The 21,362-nt window shown below is 37.2% G+C and overlaps 1 protein-coding gene across 1 annotated transcript in view; it reads left to right on the forward strand.

Moving 5' to 3' along the window:
• Nucleotides 1-20,116, forward strand: part of BRD9 (bromodomain containing 9) — a 71,782-nt gene extending 51,666 nt beyond the window's left edge. The window contains exons 11-15 of the mRNA XM_087917180.1: nt 9,266-9,416; nt 9,771-9,842; nt 11,140-11,242; nt 16,237-16,404; nt 19,425-20,116. Coding sequence (XP_087773306.1) covers nt 9,266-9,416; nt 9,771-9,842; nt 11,140-11,242; nt 16,237-16,404; nt 19,425-19,522 — 592 coding nt within the window. The 3' untranslated portion in view covers nt 19,523-20,116. The remainder of the gene's footprint in view (nt 1-9,265; nt 9,417-9,770; nt 9,843-11,139; nt 11,243-16,236; nt 16,405-19,424) is intronic.
• The last annotated feature ends 1,246 nt before the right edge of the window (nt 20,117-21,362 follow it).

A 21,362-nucleotide genomic window follows, 5' to 3' on the forward strand; every position in this document is an offset into this window, starting at 1 on the left:
AGGCGTCGGGGAGAGCCATGACTCCCTGATGTTGTAAGAAGAAGTCCCGAAAACCAGTGCGAAAGAGATTGGTCTTCATGATCTGATCCAGAGATGTGGCTGCCTGACCAATTGATGAAGGAAGCAAAGAGTGGAAAGCAACACGAGTAATGGTGAAGAGTGAGATAAAAAGAAAGTAGCTGTATAGAGAAGACTTGGTGTAGTGAAGGAAGAGAGAAGCTTCGAACCGAGAGACAGAAGCAGGCAGTGGATTTGGTGGTAGGAGCTTTTATGATGGACTAAGTGATTGAATAGTGGCACTGAGAGATTGACAGATGATAGGCAGGGAAAGAGAAAGGAAAGGCAATTGTTTCCTGCGTTTGTGGACAGCAGAATCAACAGGAGAGAAAAGATTGCTGGAGAATAACTTTTGATTGTTGGCGATTACTGAGAGAGAGGGAGAGGGAGATCGACCACAGCAAGGACTGCGAACGAAGTGCAGCAGGAAAGAAGTCAAAACGACAAACCATAGTGACTGCAGTTTAAAAGAAGACATCTTGAAGAGACAGGGAATTGCTGAGGAAAGAAAGCTGGAAGCTCTGTAAATAATATAATGTATGTATGTATGTATGTATGTATGATCGGTATTCAGCTTTGTTCGGGTATTTTCCCACCATCATGAGCCTAATGATGGCAGATGAGATTCTGCCGAAACGTCACTACAACTTTAAAAGCACAACTATAATGAAAATACCTAAACAAAGCTGAATACCATACACACACACACACACAGACACACACACACAGACACACACACACACACACACACACACTACATAGGACATAGTAGATAACAAGGGGTAGCTCTAAACATGCCATTTCATGGTAGATTGGAAGAGTTTGTTAAGGACCCTGAAAATGACAACGACAACAATAACTATAAAAACTGAAAAGAAGGTGATAGCGAGTATATCCTCCACTTCGGGGCAAAGGTCACTATATACTACCGTGTTTCTCATATAATAAGGCTGGGTCTTTTTTTTTTTTTTTTTTTTTTTTGAGTCTTGAAAAAACGGCTAGGCCATCTTTTCGAGGGTGACTTAAATTTCCCCCCCCCCTTGTATCCTCGGGCGGGCGGCATCAGCATGGATGTCGGCCTCAGCATCGTTGGAGCACTTTGTATCGGGAGACCTTCCACCACTGTTGCTTTCCCTTTTGCCTGTGCTGCCGTGGCATTTGGAGCATCACCGCAGCATTTGGCACAGCCACACAGGGCCAGCCAGGGCGCCTCCCTGCAACCAGAACCACGCCGGAAACACTCAGCTACAGGTGCTCCTGTCACCACCTTCCCGGGCATTGTTCGAAGGCAAATCCCATTCTTTTAAAAACAATGCCCTACTACAACAAAGCTCAGCCGCCCAAGAGGGCAGCTCAACCCCACGCGGGGAGGTGAATCTCCCAGGGCCGCAGTGCCCACCCCGGGAGAAGCACCCAGCTGCCATCCCTGCCTGGTGCCGGCCAAAGTACGAAGAGCCTTGCCTGGGGTGCCCCACACAGCTGACAGGCAGGCCCTCCTGCCGATGGCGGAGCTCTGGCCAAGGCAGCGGGCACATCCCTGCCAGGCCCTCTGCTCAACCAGCCAGGGCCGTGCTGGAGCCGGGCAGTCTGTGCAGACAGGGAGGTGAGGCAACAGCCCGCACCACGTCCTCCTCCAAGCTGAGCCCCACCAAGTGAGTGCCTCTGCCCGACGCCCATGCCATCGCATTTGGAGCTGCTGCCGCATTTGGAGGTGTGCGGGGACGGGGACAGGTTGGGCGAGGGGCAGAAAAGATGGGCGACCGTGGGCTCCCTCCGCTGGACCCACCGGCCAGGGAAGCGGCACTGCAGTTGCCTTGCCTCCCTTTCTGTGGATGTGTGGGCACTATCACTGCCTTGGGTGGCCTTTCCCAGTGGCCCCTTTGGAGTCGGGCTGGATGGACTCGGGAAACCAAGCTCGGGTTGGCCCAGCTCTTTCACTTGGCAGGTGGGTGCACACCGGCGGCTCGCTTCCATGGATCTTCCCAGCCCGCCTGATTCCAGCACGGCCTTGGCGGGATGAGCAGAGGGTCCAGTGGGGAGGCACCCACTGCCTTGGCCAGAGCTCTGCTGCAGGGCAGGAGGGCTCGCCTGTCAGCTGCACAGGGCGCCCCAGGCGAGGCTCTTCATGCTCTGCCCGGCACCACGCAGGGAAGGCGGCTGGGTGCTTCTCCCGGGGTGAGCCAGTCCTGCACTGTGGCTCTGGGAGTTTCATGGGGTTGGGCTGCCCTCTCGGGCAGGGAAGGCTTTGTTGTAGTAGGCCGTTGTTTGTAAAAGAATGGGCTTTGCCTTCAAACGATGCTCAGGAAGGCGGCGACAGGAGCTCCTGTAGCTGAGTGTCTCCAGTGGGGCTCCGGTTGCAGGGAGGAGCCCTGGCCGGCCCCACGTGGCTGCACCAAATGCTGCATTGACACTCCAAATGCTGCCGCAGCATGGGCAGAAGGGAAAGCAATGGCAGCAGAAGGTTTCCCGATCCGAAGTGCCCCACCGATACAGAAGCCGACATCCATGCCGATGCCGACCACCTGCTGACCCGGCCTGCAGGCAGCACCATACCTGGGTCTGCAGCAAAAGTACTTGGCAAGAGTAGGGAGGTTGGTAGCAAGGCATGGTGGCTGCCTGAGGGGCGCTCCTAACGGCAAGCCCCACCCACCCTTCCCCCCATTTCATATGTTTTAAAATAGGCCTAAATTTGGGGGGAGAGGCTTAATTTCCTTTTATGCCTATAAAACATGCTGGGACTTCCTATTGTGGTGGCCGTATTGTTGGAGAAACACGGTATGCTGGGCTCAGATTAACCCTGCAGATTGTACACTCAACTCTAAATATGATGCAAGAGATGATGGTAAGGACACAAGAACTTATAGCGAAAAACCATGAGGATTTGAAAAGTGAAATGAAGAATGATATAGGAGGAGTGAAAACAGACATACAGAAATTAAATGATAAAATTGGAATAATGCAAGAGGCGATGGCAAAGAATGAACAGAAATTGACATCGATGGAAGTCAAAATTGAACATGTGGAAAAGAAGCTAGAAGTGACAGAACAGAATTGGAAAGTAAAGACTCCAGCCAACTGATCAACACTTGGCCAGAGATACTGTCAGGACTGGCAGTCTTTCTAGGGTCTTTCTGGAGTACAAAATGGAAGAGGAAACGGTCAAAGAGAATATGATAACCTGGGCTAAAAATTTTGGCTATAATATTGATTTCGAACAATGGGAACGTATCTGGCAGGTAAACTATAAGTCAACATTGTCAGTCTCCTATAGGGAGAATTTGTATAAAATGTTTTGCTGGCATCTTCCCCCAGCGAGATTAGCCAGAATGTTTCCCAACATGACAGCAAAATGCTGGAGATGCAATTATAGCCAGAGAATGTATTTTCATATGTGGTGGACATGTCCTCAAGCACGGAGGTATTGGCTCAAAATTAAAGTCTGGTTAGAGGAGCTAACAAAACAGAAAATTAAATTCAAACCAGAATTATTTTGTTAGGCATGTTAGAACCTAACTTAAACAAAAGTATCAATACCTAATACTTAGTATTATAACTGCTGCTACAATTTCCTTCACCCAAAACTGAAAACAGGCTACGACACCACCCTCAGAAACCGCAATAATTAATAAGTTTTGAATGCGCTGAAATGGACAGGTTGACGATATTATTAAAAAAGAAGGGAAAAGTAGAATATTACAAGATATGGGATATTTGGTACAAATGGCCAAGGAAAAGACGCAAAGGCATCAAATGATAAATATATGAGAATTTATAAAGTAATATTGTTTATGTGTAAATATATGTTTATATGTATATATGTACAAAAATGCTTAAAATAAGAAAGAATTCAACATAACTAAGGATAACACAGTTATGAATGTTATTAACCAATGAAAACACTGTTACAGTATCGTTGTAAAATATGGAAATTTGTTTTCAATTGTTGAAACGTTGAATAAAATATTTTATAAAAAAAATTCCTAGTAGAGCAGCTGGACTTTTACATGCGCTTGTTCAGAGTCACATTACTTGATAGCAGGTTTGTACTGACTATTTAACATCAGATTGAATGCGATTGGTTAATTCTAAAGAGAGCCCTATCCCTCCTTTTAAGAGAGTGTGCAGATTTATGCAGCCAAATTACTGAACATTTTTATTGTTTTTTCCTGTAAAAGATTTCCCTTTTTCATTTGAACTGTCCAGCTTATGTTATATTTTAAAAAGTTTTTTTTCCATATCAATTTTAACAGGGGTATGCAGATTTATATCCATAAACTTCTGGCTTATACCCATAAGTCAGTAAATTAACTTTTACAAACTAATCCCTTTGAGAAAAGAACATGTTTCTGGTCCATGGAAATCAGAATTGTCTCACTGACTGTCACTAGGAGATAACTTGATACTCTCCATATCTTTTGTTTAAATATAAATACTTTCAACTGAAGAGTGGGATCAAATTTTTCATAAATTTAAATAAAAGGAAAAATAAAAAATAAAGCAATTTTGGACCGAATACTCTTCAATATCTTCATAAATGATCTAGATGAAAGAATAGATGGAGCATTCATCAAATACAGATGACACTTAGCTGGCAGGAAGAGCCAACACATCAGAAGACAAGCTCAAGATCCAAAAAGGCCTTGACAGACTTGAACACTGGGACTTGTCTAACAAAATGGAATTTAATGTAGATAAAAGTAAGGTTCTACACTTAGGCAAGAAAAACCAACTGTATAGGTACAGGCTAGGTGAAACTTGGCTTAATGCCAGTAATTGTGAAAGGGATCTTGGAGTCCTAGTGGATAATCACTTAAATATGAGCCAATAATATGTGGCAGTAGCCAAAGAAGCCAATGCAATCCTACACTGTGTTAATAGAGGGATAGAATCAAAATCATGTGAAGTTCTGGTACTGCTTTCCAAAACCTTAGTAAGACCACCCTTGGAATACTGCATCCGGTTCTGATCACCAGAATCACAAGATATTGAGCCTCTGGAAAGAGTGCAGAGAACAGCAAAAAACATGAGTAGTGGATTGGCAGCTAAAACATGAAGAACCATTACAGGAATTGGGTCTGTGTAGTCTAATGAAAAGAAGGACTAGGGGAAACAGGATAGCAGTCTTCCAGTATTTGAGAGGCGCATACAAGGATGAGGTGGCCAAACTATTTTCCAAAGCATCAAAAGGCAAGATGAGAAACAGTGGATGGAAACTAACCTAGGAGAGGAACAACCTAGAACTAAGCAGAAATCTAACAGTGAGAACAATCAATGCAATAACTTATCTTCAGAGATTGTAGCTGCTCCACCATTTGGAGGCTTTTAAAAAGAGACTGGACAATCATTTATCGCAAATGGTATAGGGTTTCCTGCTGGAGCAGAAGGTTGGACTTGAAGACCTCCAAGATCCCTTCCAACTCTGTTATTCTATGTTCTAAGAAGCAGGGAACCACCAGTTTGGTCTAATGGTTAGGGCACCAACTAGAAAGCAAGAGCCTATGAGTTCAGATACTTCCTTAGCCATGAAAGCCATCTGGGTTACCTTGGGCAGTCACTCAGTCAACCCAATCCACATCATAATGTGGGAAAAATAGGAGGAGTAAGGTAGGATATATTCCCTGCCTTATTTGTAAAATAGTAAAGGTAGAAAGTGTATGTGTGAATAAATTATATAAATAAGAAAGAGAATGTTCCAAGCCTTGTTCTTTCTTCTTAATTCTAACTGGTGTTAGAATAATAGACACAGTACAAAGTCTGAAATTCAAAAGGATGAAAGCTCTTTTATTGACAAAATATAACAGCCCTATCAACAAAGAACAGCCTTAGTTTATTATAAAACCCAGTTCTCTTCCAGGAGCCGAAAAGAAACATTAAAAATAAAATTTAAGCATACCAGTAGGTTATAGTCATGTTGAAAGGAAACCTATTTTAGAAATAAATGTCTGCTTTGTTGTCGTAGATGTTTACAGAGAATCCTTTATCATAGATAATAATAGAGATCTTTGTTGCAAATTGGAATATATTTTTGAATAAAGAGACAATATTTGAAGAGACAATATAATTGACTCTTGAAATTTTAAAGGGTAAATTAAAAAATAATTCCTAAAATAATCAAATTTCCAGTTGTTGGAAAAAAGCTTTGCATATATCTAAGATCATAGGTATGGCATAGATTTACATCTATATATGGCTATAACTCTATGAGGATCTCAATTGAGAAAAACATAAAATAAAAATGAAATATAATTTTAATGAAATTCATGTATGTCAATTAAAACCTGTTGAAAATAATAATTGAAAGTACATTGAAAATAAATCAGTGCTAAAATGCTACAACCATTATTAAACATGTCTATAAGTACAGGTGAAACTTGAAAAATTAAAATATCGTGCAAAAGTTCATTTATTTAAGTAATGCAATTTAAAAGGTGAAACTAATATATGAGATAGACTCATTACATGCAAAGCAAGATAGTTCAAGCCGTGATTTGTCATAATTGAGATGATTATGGCTTACAGCTCATGCAAACCCCAAATCCACAATCTCAGAAAATTAAAATATTGTGAAAAGGTTCAATATTCTAGGCTCAAAGTGTCCCACTCTAATCAGCTAATTAAGCCATAACACCTGCAAAGGGTTCCTGAGCCTTTAAATGGTCTCTCAGTCTGGTTCAGTAGGAAGCACAATTATGGGAAAGACTGCTGACCTGACAGTTGCATAGAAAACCATCATTGACACCCTCCATAAGGAGGGAAAGCCTCAAAAGGTAATTGCAAATGAAGTTGGATGTTCCCAAAGTGCTGTACAAAGCACATTAATAGAAAGTTATGTAGGAGGGAAAAGTGTGGAAGGAAAAGGTGCACAAGCAGCAGGGATAACCACAGCCTGGAGAGGATTGTCAGGAAAAGGCCATTCAAAAGTGTTGGGGACTTTCACAAGGAGTGGGCTGAGGCTGGAGTCAGTGTATCAAGAGCCACCACACACAGACGGATTCTGGACATGGGCTTCAAATGTCGTATTCCTCTTGTCAAGCCGCTCCTGAACAACAAACAATGTCAGAAGCGTCTTACCTGGGCTAAAGAAAAACAGACCTGGTCTGTTGCTCAGTGGTCCAAAGTCCCCTTTTCTGATGAGAGCAACTTTTGCATCTCATTTGGAAACCAAGGACCCAAAGTATGGAGGAAGAGTGGCGAGGCACACACTGCAAGATGCTTGAAGTTCAGTGTGAAGTTTCCACAGTCTATGTTGATTTGGGGAGCCATGTCATCTGCTGGTGTTGGTCCATTGTACTTCATTAAGTCCAGGGTCAACGCAGCCATCTACCAGGAGATTTTGGAGCACTTCATGCTTCCTTCCACAGACGAGCTTCATGGGGATGCTGACTTCATTTTCCAGCAGGACTTGGCACCTGCCCACACTGCCAAAAGCACCAAAACCTGGTTCAATGACTGTGAGATTACTGTGCTTGATTGGACAGCAAACTTGCCTGACCTGGACCCCATAGAGAATCTATGGGGCATTGCCAAGATAAAGATGAGAGACATGAGACCGAACAATGCAGAAGAACTGAAGGCCGCTATTAAAGCATCCTAGTCTTCCATAACACCGCAGCAGTGCCACAGGCTGATAGCTTCCATGCCTGGCCGCATTGAGGCAGTAATTGCTGCAAAAGGGGTGCAAACCAAGTACTGAGTACATTTGCATGCTTATACTTTTCAGAGGTCTGATATTCTATGTACAATCCTTGTTTTATTAATTGCATGTAATATTCTAATTTTCTGAGATTGTGAATTTGGGGTTTTCATGAGCTGTAACCCATAATCATCACAATTATGACACATCACAGCTTGAACTATCTTGCTTAGCATGTAATGAGTCTATCTCATATATTAGTTTCACCTTTTAAGTTGCATTACTGAAATAAATGAACTTTTGCACGATATTCTAACTTTTTGAGTTTTACCTGTATAAGATAAGGTTAATTAAGATATTTTCATGAATGAAGGCAAATATATGTGTCCCAGGATAATGTTGCAGAATCCAATCTGTGTTGGTCATGAGGACCAGAGATTTTGACTTCTGAGCTTTCAGACTCATACTGGTCCATCCTCCAGGATGGCCTCCAGCAGAAGCCGAAAAGCTTGGAAGATTAAACTTCTGGTCCCAGTGACTGATCCAAATTGGACCCTACAAGACATTTTCAGTTTTGATAAAATTCAAACTCTGCTTCTAAGAAATTTAATTTTCTTATCGAATCAAATTATTGTAAATTATAGATAGTCCTTGCTTAGTCATTCATTCAGCAATCATTCAGAATTATGACATTGCTGAACTAATGGCAGCCACAACCAGTTCTTGAAGTTTTGGCCATTCAATACCCCTGCAATCATAAATAAAAATTTAGGTGTTTGGCAACTGGCCTACATTTACAGCTGCAATGGTGTTTTTCAATTCCTGCTATCCATCTGTATCCCCCCCATCTTTGTCTTTTTGGAAGCTCTGCATTCCACTGCCACTCCCCTCAACAGACCTTTACTTCTTTCTCTCAGTGTTGGCCCAAATCCAGTGTTGGGTGAGGGTGCAGCTCTGGGATGTGCGCACAGTGAGTACAGCAGGGTGGTGAAGCCTTTTCTGCTAAAAGGTGCTTGCCAGACCAAATTAGGACGAGGCAGCAGGACAGAGCCAGCAAAGGTTGCAGTAGGGCCAACAATTCCCTGGGTAATTATCAATCTTATACACCATTACCACCTGTGCCATCACTATGGCTTCTTTACCATCCCTCTTTCCTCCCTTGATGGCCCAGCAAGCTCCCTTTGATATATGAGAGTCTACATTATTGTTCTTGAGCTACATTATTGTTCTTACTGAACACATCCTAGAACCATGCCTTCAGCTAGAATCTGGATCCTGGGCCAGCAGAAGAGGGAAGAAGGCAGTGAAGGTTAAAAGAGGATGGCAGGGGTAGTGTGCTGGGTGAACACAAGGGCGGAGAATGGTAGACATGGAAGTTGAGGTGGAGGGAAACAATATACTAGTAGTACTGTACAGCCTCATTTTCTGAATGGAGCTTGCCAGGCCCAACTGGAGATGGAGCAGCAGGCCCAAACCAGCTGTTCACACAGGACAAGAGAAACATGAGGTAACTGCCTAACTACTGCAACCAAGATAACGTCTCTTAAGTGGAGTATGATGTTTCCCCTAATAACTGCTTTGCTTAGTGATGAAAATTCCAGCCCCAATTAGTTGTTCAATAGGGACTAACTATGTCAGAAAAACAGCAACGTTATTTTTAATTTATTTTTACTATTATAATTTTCAGAGAAGAAACATTCCAATGAAGCCACCAGATGATCTCAAAGTAAGTTGCATTGCATCTCTAAACCTCTTGTTAAAAAAAATACTGTTTCTTTACTGTAAATGGTTCTGAAAATATAAAGGAAAGATTTCATTCATGTAATAAATGAAGATAATAGTTGTATTATTGTAAAATCGCTTACTCCAGTATTCCTGATTTTTAGAACACTTTTAACGCTTATTTCAGGAGAAAAGAATGTTATCTACTTTTTACATGATTTTTCCTATTAAACTATTTGAAATCCCTTAAATAAAAGTCATACTATTTTCTTGCTGTAACTCTAGTGATGCAAAAATGATAGTTCCATAAGGAAAATGATTATGAGGTATAAATTAGCTTTAAACGTGATGTTTTTAGGTTCCATCAGTCCTCATAAAAGAAGAACATAAGTTATGTAATACTTGCCCAGATGACTCCAAGCAAAATATGGTAATATTTCTTTTTAAGTTTAATTTTTTCTTAACTTATTATTTCAAATAGTTGGTTATTAGCATTTTCTACCTCCTTTTTAATTTTCCTTTCCTTTTTTCTTTTAAGATTACAGGCCTTATTCTTTGTTCCTCTCTCTCACTCTGTCTCCCCTTCCCTCTCACATACACACAAACACACACACAGAACACATGCAGGTCATAGGTCAGCATCTGATCCAGGTCAAGAATATAGGTAGTCCTTGACTTACAACTGTTCATTTAGTGACCATTTGTAGTTACAATGGGACTGAAAAAAGTGACTTAAGATCATTTTTCACACTTCTGACCATTGCAGCATCCCCAGGGTCATGTGATTTACATTTGGATGCTTGACAACTGGTTCATATTTATGGTTTCACTGTCCCTGGGTCATGTGATTGTAAAGTCAATGGGGAAGCCAGTTTCATTTAACAACTGTGTTAGTAATTTAAGAACTGTAGTGATTCAAATGTGGCAAGAAAAGTTATAAAGTGGGACAAAGCTCACTTAACAAATTACTTACTTAGCAATATTAATTAGCTTGCACATAGTAGTTCAAATAGACTTGGAGTAAAACTGAGGGGTTTTTGCACATAAATATACTATCCACAAGCTCAAACTAATCAGTTTCATATGATTTATATGTACAAGGGATGTTACATGTGTTACAGGCCCAGAAAAGATGATAATTATATCTGTGTCTATTAAAATTTTGTGGACTCCTTGATTGACCAAAGCAAGGATGGGCCATGTATGGCCTATCAGTGTTATCCATGATTTCTAAGGTGAATGTAAGAGAAATATGTAGATCTGAATGAAAGAAATTTGATCTTGTCAAGTTGATGACTCAATGCTAGAAGTTATGGTTAAGGAACAAAAAGGCAAAAATGTATCTCAGAAAGTATGAATTGTAATTTCATTGGTGTAATGTAGGTTGTATATATGAAAGTAGGATGATCCAGTTTTTAGTTAGGAGTTGTGTTGAACAAACATTTCAAAATGATTCAGCGAACATAAAATTTATTCCTTAATAAGAAAGTTGTTGCAAATAGCATTTTACTGAATTTTTAGCCCTAGATATGCAAACAAAAAATAATTGCATATTTGCATAGTAAATATTTTTTCACATTTGGCTGCTGTACAGAAATAATGAAACATTCATGTTGTTGAAATGTTATCTACATTTTACTAAATACTGAATTTATAACAGCTTTTAGTAATGCATATTATAGCTAATTAATCCATTGCATAGGTATAATTTTCTTTCTTTTTTCCAGATTGGAGAAGCCATTGGAGATAATAATAATTCTGTTTTGGACTTTTTATCTATGAAAACTTATTCAGATATGTCACTTGATATATCCATGTTGAGTTCATTAGGTAGGTGTTCTCATGCAATAGATTAGCACGGAAGGTAAAAATACAGTGCTATATCTATTATCTATTCCATTGGTGCATTAAAATGTTTGGGAATTACTGAGTTTTGACATAAACTTTATAATATATATGCCTTTTAATGCTTTGCTATGAAAATCATGGGTTCTACTCTAGATGGCAGCACCTGGAGGGAGACAGAACTATAAAAATGATGTAATATCTGCATATGTTCTTTGTGGTTATAAATAACACATGTGTGTATGAATTAATGAAAGGGGTGGTGCATTCTGAGAAAAACAGTGTCTACAGATGTTCATAGCTTCAGGTTGGTTGTCAGTTATCTAAACCAATGCTCGTCTATTCTGTTTAAATTGTGAAGTCGAGCAGCCTATGACTGTGCTCCCAGTACTAATATATGCTTACTTACTTTATTTCATCTAAACTGCTGGGAAGAATGCTCAGCTATAACAGCTCCTTTTCTTAAAAAAGAACACGTAGAAGATCTTGCCACAGTTTCAATTTTCCTTGTGCATCCAATAAGTCCTTATGTTTAATCATCTTAGTAATATCCAGATTATTTGGGTGGATCATCACTTCCATTGTTGAAATCCAGATTGGTATCTTTAAATAATGTTTTTTCCTTATTTTCTTCCAATTGGTCAGTAATGCATCTCTAATTAAATGTCTGTGAAAGTATTTCTGGGTGGTTTTCCTGATATCCCATAAAAAAGCATGCCACCCCCTCTGTAAGTCATGGCCTTCTAAAACTAATATTGTCTTGTTTATTAAATTCATCCATTCCTTCAACCATACTAAGGAGGCCGCATTATAGTACAACTCCCAGTTTGGAAGGGCCATTTCCCCCCCGCCCGCGCTCTTGATATCTTGCATAGCCTTTAAATTTATTCTCGGTTTTTTCTTTTGCCAAATGAATTTTGTAATTATTTTGTTAAGTTCTTCAAAATACTTTTTGTGTACTTTAATTGATATCATCTGAAATATATACAGAAATTTTGGGAGAATAGACATTTTAATCGTAGCTATCCTACCTAATAATGTGTGTTGCAGTTTACCTCATGTTTCTAAATCCTTCTTTACCTTTTGCAATAGTTTGTCATAATTATTTTTCTTTTAGTGTTTTACAATGTGCTGTCAGCCATATTCCCAAGTATTTAACTTTTTTATCACTTGAAATCCTATGACCTTTTCTAATTCTAACTTCTGTTTTCCTGTTAGATTTTTAGTCATTAATTTTGTTTTCTTTCTGTTAATTTTTAATCCTGCAATTACTCCAAATTGTTCTAATTCATTCATCAGTGTTTTTCCTCTTTCAGTTGGCTCTTCGATAAAAAAAATCACGTCATCTGCAAACGCTTGCAGCTTATATTCTTCTTTCTTAACCTTTAATCCTTTTATGTCTGTTTTATTAACCTTTAATCCTTAGTAATGTTTCCAATGATAATACGAAGAGCAGGGGTGAGGGTGGGCAACCCTGTCTGACTCCTTTCTCTATTTTAATTGGGCAGGTATATTCCCCATTTATCATGATGTTCACCTGTTGTGTATCATAAATAGTAGTTATAATATTTTTGAATTTGGTGCCTAAATTCATATTATAAATTCTTTGGATTAAAAATTGCCAATTCAAGTTATAGAAGGCCTTCTGTGCATCTAAAAACATAAGGGCTATTTGTTTTTTGGGGTGGGCTTCATAAAATTCCAGGACATCTAGTACTATTCTTAAATTATTCTTGATTTGTCTGTTCGGGAGAAATCCATTTTGGTCTTGATGAATAAAATCATTCAAAATTATTTTTAATCTGTTTGCAACAATAGAAGCAAATATTTTATAATCCGTATTTAACAAGGAAATTGGCCTGTAGTTTTGTATATATTGGGGGTCGAAATCTTCCTTCAGGATCAGCAAAATCAATGCGTCCGTCCATAAGTCTGGCATTCTGGCTGCCAATAAGACATTGTTAAAAACTTCCACCACAAGGGGTCCTATTAGTTCACCTATTGCCTTATATAATTCCCCTGGGACCCCATCTGGTCCCGGAGATTTACTATTTTTCTGGTTCTCTATTGCTGTTTTCAATTCAGGCCAAGTAATACCTTTGTTTAATAATTCTTTCATCTCTTCCCCAATTACTTCCAATTACTTTATCTTTCATTTTATCTAAATATCTTCTTGGCCTATCCTCATTGATCTCTTCCTTTTTATATAAGTCTTCAAAATACTTGTGGGCAATTTCTTTTTTCTGTTCTATCCCCTTTTGTGTATCTCCACTTCCATCTATTAATTGGTAAATCATTTTTCCCCCTTTTTTAAGTCTATAGAACATCTCCCTGGCTTATTAGCGTGCTCAAAATAAGTTTGTCTAGTTGAATTCAAATTTATAATCATTCTTGTTCAATTCAATTCAATTTGTGTTTAATTACTGTCATCTGGTTTTGCAATCTTGAATCATTTGGGGTATTTTGTAATTGAATTTCTAATTTTTTAATTTTTTGTTGTAGTTTATTTTGCTGGCCGTATTTTTCTTTATTCCTCTTGGCATTATAAGAGATTGTTATACCTCTTATTACTGCCTTCATTGTGTCCCAGATACTTTGTTTCGTAGTTGTTCTACTGATATTTTCTTTTAAGAAACAATTTAATTCCTCCTTAAGTTTGTTCATATATTCTTTTTCTCTAATTAACTGCGTATTTAGTGCCCACCTTTTCCTGGTTTTTTTTTTCTACCTTTCCAAATCATCTGAGTTGGATTGTGGTCTTCCCATTCATTAGGTAAAATTTCTTTTTTTTTCATTTGCTATTTCCCCATTCATCCATGCCATGTCAATTTGTGTCCATATTTGGTGGGGATTTGAATAAAATGTAAACTGTTTTTTCTCAGGGTTTAACCTTCTCCATATATCAATCAAATTTAACTCCCTCATCATTTCCATACATGTTTTTGGAAGCTCTCCTTTTTTCCCCTGTTCCTGCCCCCAATACTGTGGTCTTTTTGATAATCAGCAATAGCATTAAAATCCCCTATGATACAAATATTTCTTTTTTCCATTCCTACTATTTTTCCAAAACTCTTTTTGCTCTCCATTTGGGGCATAGATTACCACTAAAAGGATTGGGATAGCATTAATCCAGATCTGCAAAACCAGACCAAGGAGTACAAATTGATAGATGGGCATATCTTCAGATTCAGAGTAGATACAAACAGGATAAGAAAGAATTTGGAATCAGTAATAAACTCCAGCAACTAGACAAAATTCTATTAAGCCCAGATAAAAAAAATAACAAAATTTTATAATTATTTACTAGAGGCAGAATTAGAGGAAGAAATTGTCAAAGGTAATATGATAGCCTGGAGTAGGAATATAGGACGTAGTATCACCTTAATAGAATGGGAGAAGGTATAGAGTAGAAGCAACAAAATCACAAAATCGGCAGCCTACAAGGAAAATGCCTACAAGATGCTTTACAGATGGCACCTTCCCCCCTCGAGATTAGTGAAAATGCACCCAACATGAGTTCGAATTGCTGGAAATGTAAAAAAAAGGAGGGAACTTTCTTCCATATGTGGTGGTCTTGCATAGAGGCTCAAAATACTGGCAGAAAATTAGAAAATGGTTGGAGGAAATAACAATAGAACAGATCGAATTTAAACCAGAATTCTTTTTATTAGGGATTTTTAATAAAAAACTCTCAAAAAAAGTGAAGTACACAACAATACATATTTTGACAGCGGCCAGACTAACCTTTGCACAATGTTAGAAGCAACCTCATATTCCATCAGAGGAAATGATTATTCAAATTAGCAAATTGAGCAGAGATGGACAAATGAACTTTGGCATTAAAAGGAGAAGACACATCAATGTATTACGACAGGTGGAATTGTTGGTACGAATGGATGGAAAAAAGATCGAGTAAACAAGGGCAAAAGAAAATAGGTTGTAATTGTAGTAGTGACTATATATATATATATATATATATATATATATATATATATATTCGCACAAGGAGTAATTGTATAGAGAGTATAAAATAAGGTTGAAAATAAGGTCCCACAAACTGTCGAGGACGAAATGTTTTTTAATTGTTTTCTGAATTTTCTTTTCCACTTTTCTTTCTTTATTTCTTTTTTCTCTTTCACATGTATGTATTGTTTGTCTGTTTTAATTGTAAAATTAATAAAGTTTATTTTTTTAAAAAAGAACGTGTAAATCAAGTCATAAAACAGAAAAACATACTAAGGAAAACTTTGCATTTTTAGCAGCTGCACAATATAGTATCTGATAGGATTTTATCTGGAAGCATCTTTGTGTGAAATTAAGAAGTTTGAAAAGTTTTAACTTAAAAAAAATAATGGTTTAATTTGGGGTTCTACTTAGACCATCAATAGGTCATCACATATATTATGGTGATCACAGGTACAAGTTGCTGATTCCTAATTTTATGTGGTCCTTAAAAGATTCAGATGTTGATGTACTAGTTCATGTAAGGAGGTGATTGATATGTTGACAATGATAAAATAACCACTAGAAATCAGCATACCTTTATGAATACAATTAAAGCAATTTCATTTCATTTTTTGTTGGATAATTTCATTAATAGAATGTGGAACATAATATATCTTGATCTCATTTAGATATTTGATAAATACTTTCTTACAGTCTCTCCAGCAGTTTAATTAAATGAGTAGATAATTAAGTGGATCATAACAATCTGGAAAATTGCATTCAAATTGTATATAAATAAGGATATCAGAAATACTCTGTTTAAAATAATTGTTTTTTAAAAATCAGGAAGGATCAGAAGCTGGGAAGTATCTATACAACTTAGTCCCTATTACCCTCATTTTTATGTTTTATTCAGCATATATTAGTTTTATCTACCTTTATATAAGACTGATGGAGTAACAAATCTTTTTGATTTTAACTTCTTAAACCATTTCAAATTCATTTGGTACTCAATAATCTAATGTGGTTGACAGGTAAAGTAAAGAAAGAAGTTGATCATGATGACAATCACTTACACTTGGATGAAACAACTAAATTATTACAAGACCTTCATGAGGTACAAACCGACCGAATAGGATCCAGGCCTTCCTCCAACCTTAGTTCCCTCTCTAATGCTTCTGAAAGGGAACAACATCACCTAGGTAAATGTATTTAACAGTATAATTACCAAACTCTTTTCATTTTCATTAAAAGTTGTTGTAAGATTATGAGGGTATCAAGTATATTCATGTTGTGTAAGTAAAGCTGGTTTCTTTGTCTTTTTAACATCTAGCATCTAATAAATTAATATTCTTTCTCATTCCCACCTTCCCTATCTCATAGATTTTTTTATCATAAATGCATATTAGAAATATTTCAAAAGGTAATATAAACACTGACTATTAAATAAATACATATTGATAAATTTGACCAAAATGCAGATAATTATGTATTTTTATTTAAAAATAGATTTAATATTATTTTACCAAGTTAATTGAGATGGCCCCCTCAATTCCAAATAGACATTTTAAGTTTATAGACATTCAAACAAAATTATTGGTAATATAGAGATATATAAAATATGTTATAAAAGTTATATTTTATAGTAAAACAGTTTATTAATCTTGGAGTTTATTATTCATGGATAGTTCCATCATTCCAGAATGCTACTGAAAAGTTTCTCCTTCTAATGATTACTGGCTCACTTTTAATAAAAGAAAGTAAACATGTTAGATGAATGGAATAGTAAATTTAATTATGAGGCAGAACCTTGCAACATAAGAAATGCTGCAGTGATGTTAATGTGACCTGCCTGCTAAATCTCTGAGAGCATTTATTTGTATAAAAATTGAAATAATAGACCAGGACTTCTCCAGTCACCTTTCAATCATACCTATGTAGAAACAGCATAGTCATCTCCAGTCAGGGCATTTATTGTTATATGTCTGACTGGAAAAATCCTGGTCTGCCATTTTCTATAGCAATTATGTCATAGCAGACCAGCAGCACAAACCAAAATGGTCATGAAGAAAGTTGAAATAAGGATCATACCTACAGGCAGAGGAGCTAAAAGCTGTCAGTAGGAACTGGCTAGATTTTAGCACTGCTATTCCATTATAACAATTGCCACTGAAAGCTTTTATCAGGAGAAAATACACAAAAACTCCAAGTTAGCTAACCTCACTATTCTGAAGATAAGAGGAAAGCTGTAGTATGTAGACAGGTCCTTAAAAAAATATATTTCTGAGCCCAAATTCAGTTGATTATGAATGCATCTCAGAAATCATGTCTTGGTAAAACTGCATTGTGAATTAGTTCTCTAATGCTACATACATCTAATTTGCTTCTTTCTCAAATAAACAGTTATGCTATATAGTCTAGATAGCAGTAACTTAATAAATGCTTATGGCTTATTATATTAAAACTAATTAACTAATATTTCACCTTGTTTAAAGCTACTAATTCTAGATGCAAGCATCTATCACTTCAATTACCAAAATAACTCTAGGTGGATTATACATTAAGATTAAAATAACCATAACATTATAAAACACAAAACAAAAGTAATGCATAGTCATACATTATGGAGGATAACCAACATTAAACAACTATAGCAATCAAGATTTAATTATCAGAGAGTAAGTCATGTATCCTATTGTGAAGTCTTCTAGAACAACTAAGTTTTCACATCTTTATGAGTGCCCTGTAAAAAGGCTCAGGAATACTGTATTCCACAGAGTAATGAAGTAGTTGCACTTCCTAGGTCCGACAGGATTGTAGTGCTTTAAAGCCTGATTTGGTGTTTATCAACTCTGATTGGGCAGAGACAGCAGAAGAAATATAGTAATTGATACAATAAAATGTAGTAAAAGATACAGGTAATTAAGTCCCAAGCAATGTGGAGCTCTATAGGTGATAACCAACACCATGAATTGTACCAGATTATGATATAACCAATGCAGTTTGCACAGCAGATACGTTTCTGGAGAAAAAGAGGAAATACCCAGAAACATTCATTTGGCTGCAATCAGTCACAGCTTTCACATAGTTGGCAGTTGACCATCCCTGTAATTGACCTTGAAGAGCACATTGTAATAATCCAAGGAGAAGATACACCACAGCATGAGTAACTGTAAGAATACTCTCCCATTCAAGAAAATAATGCAACTAGCACCTCAGATGGATTTATTTATTAAGTTTCTGTGCTTCCCATTTCACAGTTTAAGGTTGTTCTGGGTAGATTTATGCAAAAGCCCTTCTGGGGCGTGGCTGCCTCCTGCTTGTTGAATCTGCCATTGAAAAGTCAGGCAGAACCGATAGGGTCACAATGCCCCATCCTGTTCTCACCATGCACAAGCACAGTCTTTGTGCTGAACCCAGATCAGTCTGAAAAGGGTAAGTCACTTCCTTCAGAGCCCTCTAACATTGCCATACCTTTATCGCTTTTTCCTAAAAGGACGTGATGCAGCAATCAACAGGAGACATAGAATACCATTGCTTTCTTTAAGACTGGTAGGACAGTCCTCTAATTCGAGGATGAACTCACTAGTTGCATCCAGCCAGTAGTTAACTCCTGGGATTCCTTGGCCAAGAAATACCAGGAAGTGGTAGCACTAACATTACCAAGGACATTGTCCACTTTCTCAAGATTCTCATGCTTAAACTTTTCTAGATTAAATAGGGCGAACACTCTCCCCAGTCAATTCCACAGGACCTTTCCAGTCAGTGTTCAACTCTAAACCAATTGGGATGATTATATTCTCACAAAATGTGGTTTTTCTCACAGCAGTACTTAAGATGTTCTTTATGTGACTTTATGCGATCTGTGATAATTTTTTGTAGCTCTTGGGGCTTTCTTTGACTTGCAACAGTAAGGCCAGCAAAAATCACTATTTTGGAATCTGAAATATAGGAAAACTAGAATGTAACATAAATAGTAAGATTTACACAGCTTTAAAAAAAATAACTTTCTTGGCATTCCAAAGAGCAAACAATAAAAAAATATTCCAGTTTGTAGCCTTCTCTGCACTGTTAAATTTGGCAACATTTTTTGACCATCAATAGGAATTGGCATTATAATCTGGATCTTACTCATTTAAAAATTGTGATAAGATATTTGAAAAAATGAAAATTTCAAAGTGTCTCATAATTAATATTAATTTTCTGTCCATGTTTTACACAGGAAGCCCATCTCACCTAAGTATAGGAGAACAGCAAGATATGGTCCATGACCCCTATGAATTTCTTCAATCTCCAGAATCTACAAATGCCAATAATTAATCTCAGATATACTGTACATATTAACCATATAACAGTTAATAGAATCCCATGAAACAGTACGCATTTTAACCCCAACCTTCAAATAAGAATTAATGTTTAGTAACATGTATACATTTTGGTCGGATAAAAAACGTCATGGTATTTGTACCATTAGAAACTATATTTTAACAGTATGTACAGTGGATCTGAAGGAGTTTCAAATTATGTATTTTAAAAAGAAACTTGTTTAATTTTATAAAAAATGGTTAACCGGCTGTTTATCATGTTTTAGATTGTTACACATACTTGATGTACAATTGTAGCTATATAGAAAATTTGCTAGTGTAAATTTATTTCATTTGTAATGTAAGTTTTAGAAATAGGATAGTTTTCGTATTTTTCGTCCTGTCAGTTTTTAATTGTCAAGATGGCCTGATGGAAAGAAAGTTATTGACTCTTCATTGGGAATGAAAAACAAAGTATTTATTAGAACTTTTTAAAATTAAGTGTTTGAAATTTGACATTGAATTATTTCTAAACATTATGTGGAAACCAGAATAATACATTCATTAACAATATTCCAAACATTAATAAATGTGTACTTGTGTTCTGAAATTTCCAGTTCATAATTTGTCAGCTAGTTCATAATTTATAATTTTGAATTAATTATGGTGCTCTGTATAGGCATCAGTTTAAGGTTGTAGCTTTAAGATTCCTATTGCAGAGGTCTCAAACATGTGGCCGAAGAGCTGCATGCAGGGTGCTGTATTTTTTTATATGGCCTACATTAACTCATCCTCAAGCATTGCTTCTCTGCTCTTTTTTTTTTTTTTTTTTTTTGTCTCGGAAGGCCCCAGCTTTCTTTTTGCAGGATTTCTTTTTCCCACTCTTCATATGGGTTGGGGCAGTATTTTTGTAAATCTTATGTGCAGCTATGATGGCACTGTTGATGATTGATACTGGTTAGGATAACCACATGGAGAGCCAGAAAGTGCATGTCAATGCAGTGTGTGTATACACAGAACAAAATAGTGGCTGAGGTATGCAACAATATAAAGGTTAAATGGGGAAGATCAAAATGCATCTGCTTCATTTTTTCTTGCTACAAGAACCCATCACTAAACAATCTTTTACTGCTTTACAATAAGTAGCAAATTTCTGTTCCTATAAAAATGAGTAATATTTTAATTTTTTAATAATTAATATATTTTAATTTTATTTAATAATGCATTTTAATATTTGTTGTCTTTTTCCTTTTTAAATATGTGGCCTCAACTCAGTGCATTTTATGTAAGGTACACCCATATTCATTTTGTTTGAGATCCCTCCCTTAGAATTTAGATAATGCTTGCTGTCAGGAAATTTCTCCTTAGTTCTAGTCTTCTCTCCTTGATTAGTTTCCATCCATTCCATTGCTTCTTGTCCTGCCCTCAGGTGCTTTGGAGAATAGCTTGACTCCTTCTCCTTTGTGGCAGCCCCAGAGATATTGGAACACTGCTATCATGTCATCCCTAGTCCTTTTCATTAAACTAAACATACCCAATTCCAGCAACCATTCTGTATATGTTTTTGCCTCCAGTCCCCTAATTATCATTGTTGCTCTTCTCTGCAATCTTTCTAGAGTCTCAACATCTTTTTTACATTGTGGCGACCAAAGCTGGATGCAGTATTCCAAGTGTGGCCTTACCAAAGCATTATAAATTGATATTAAGTTCACCTGATCTTGATTCTATCCCTTTAGAAGCAGCCTAGAACTGTGTTGGCTTGTGGGGGGGGGGGGCAGCTATAGCCCATTGCTGGCTCATATTTAAGTCCCTTTCACAGGGACTACTATTGAACGAGGTACCACATATACTGTATG

Source organism: Pseudonaja textilis, chromosome Z (assembly GCF_049901715.1).
Source record: "Pseudonaja textilis isolate UNSWEBS1 chromosome Z, rPseTex1.2, whole genome shotgun sequence".
Taxonomy (NCBI): Eukaryota; Metazoa; Chordata; class Lepidosauria; order Squamata; family Elapidae; genus Pseudonaja; species Pseudonaja textilis.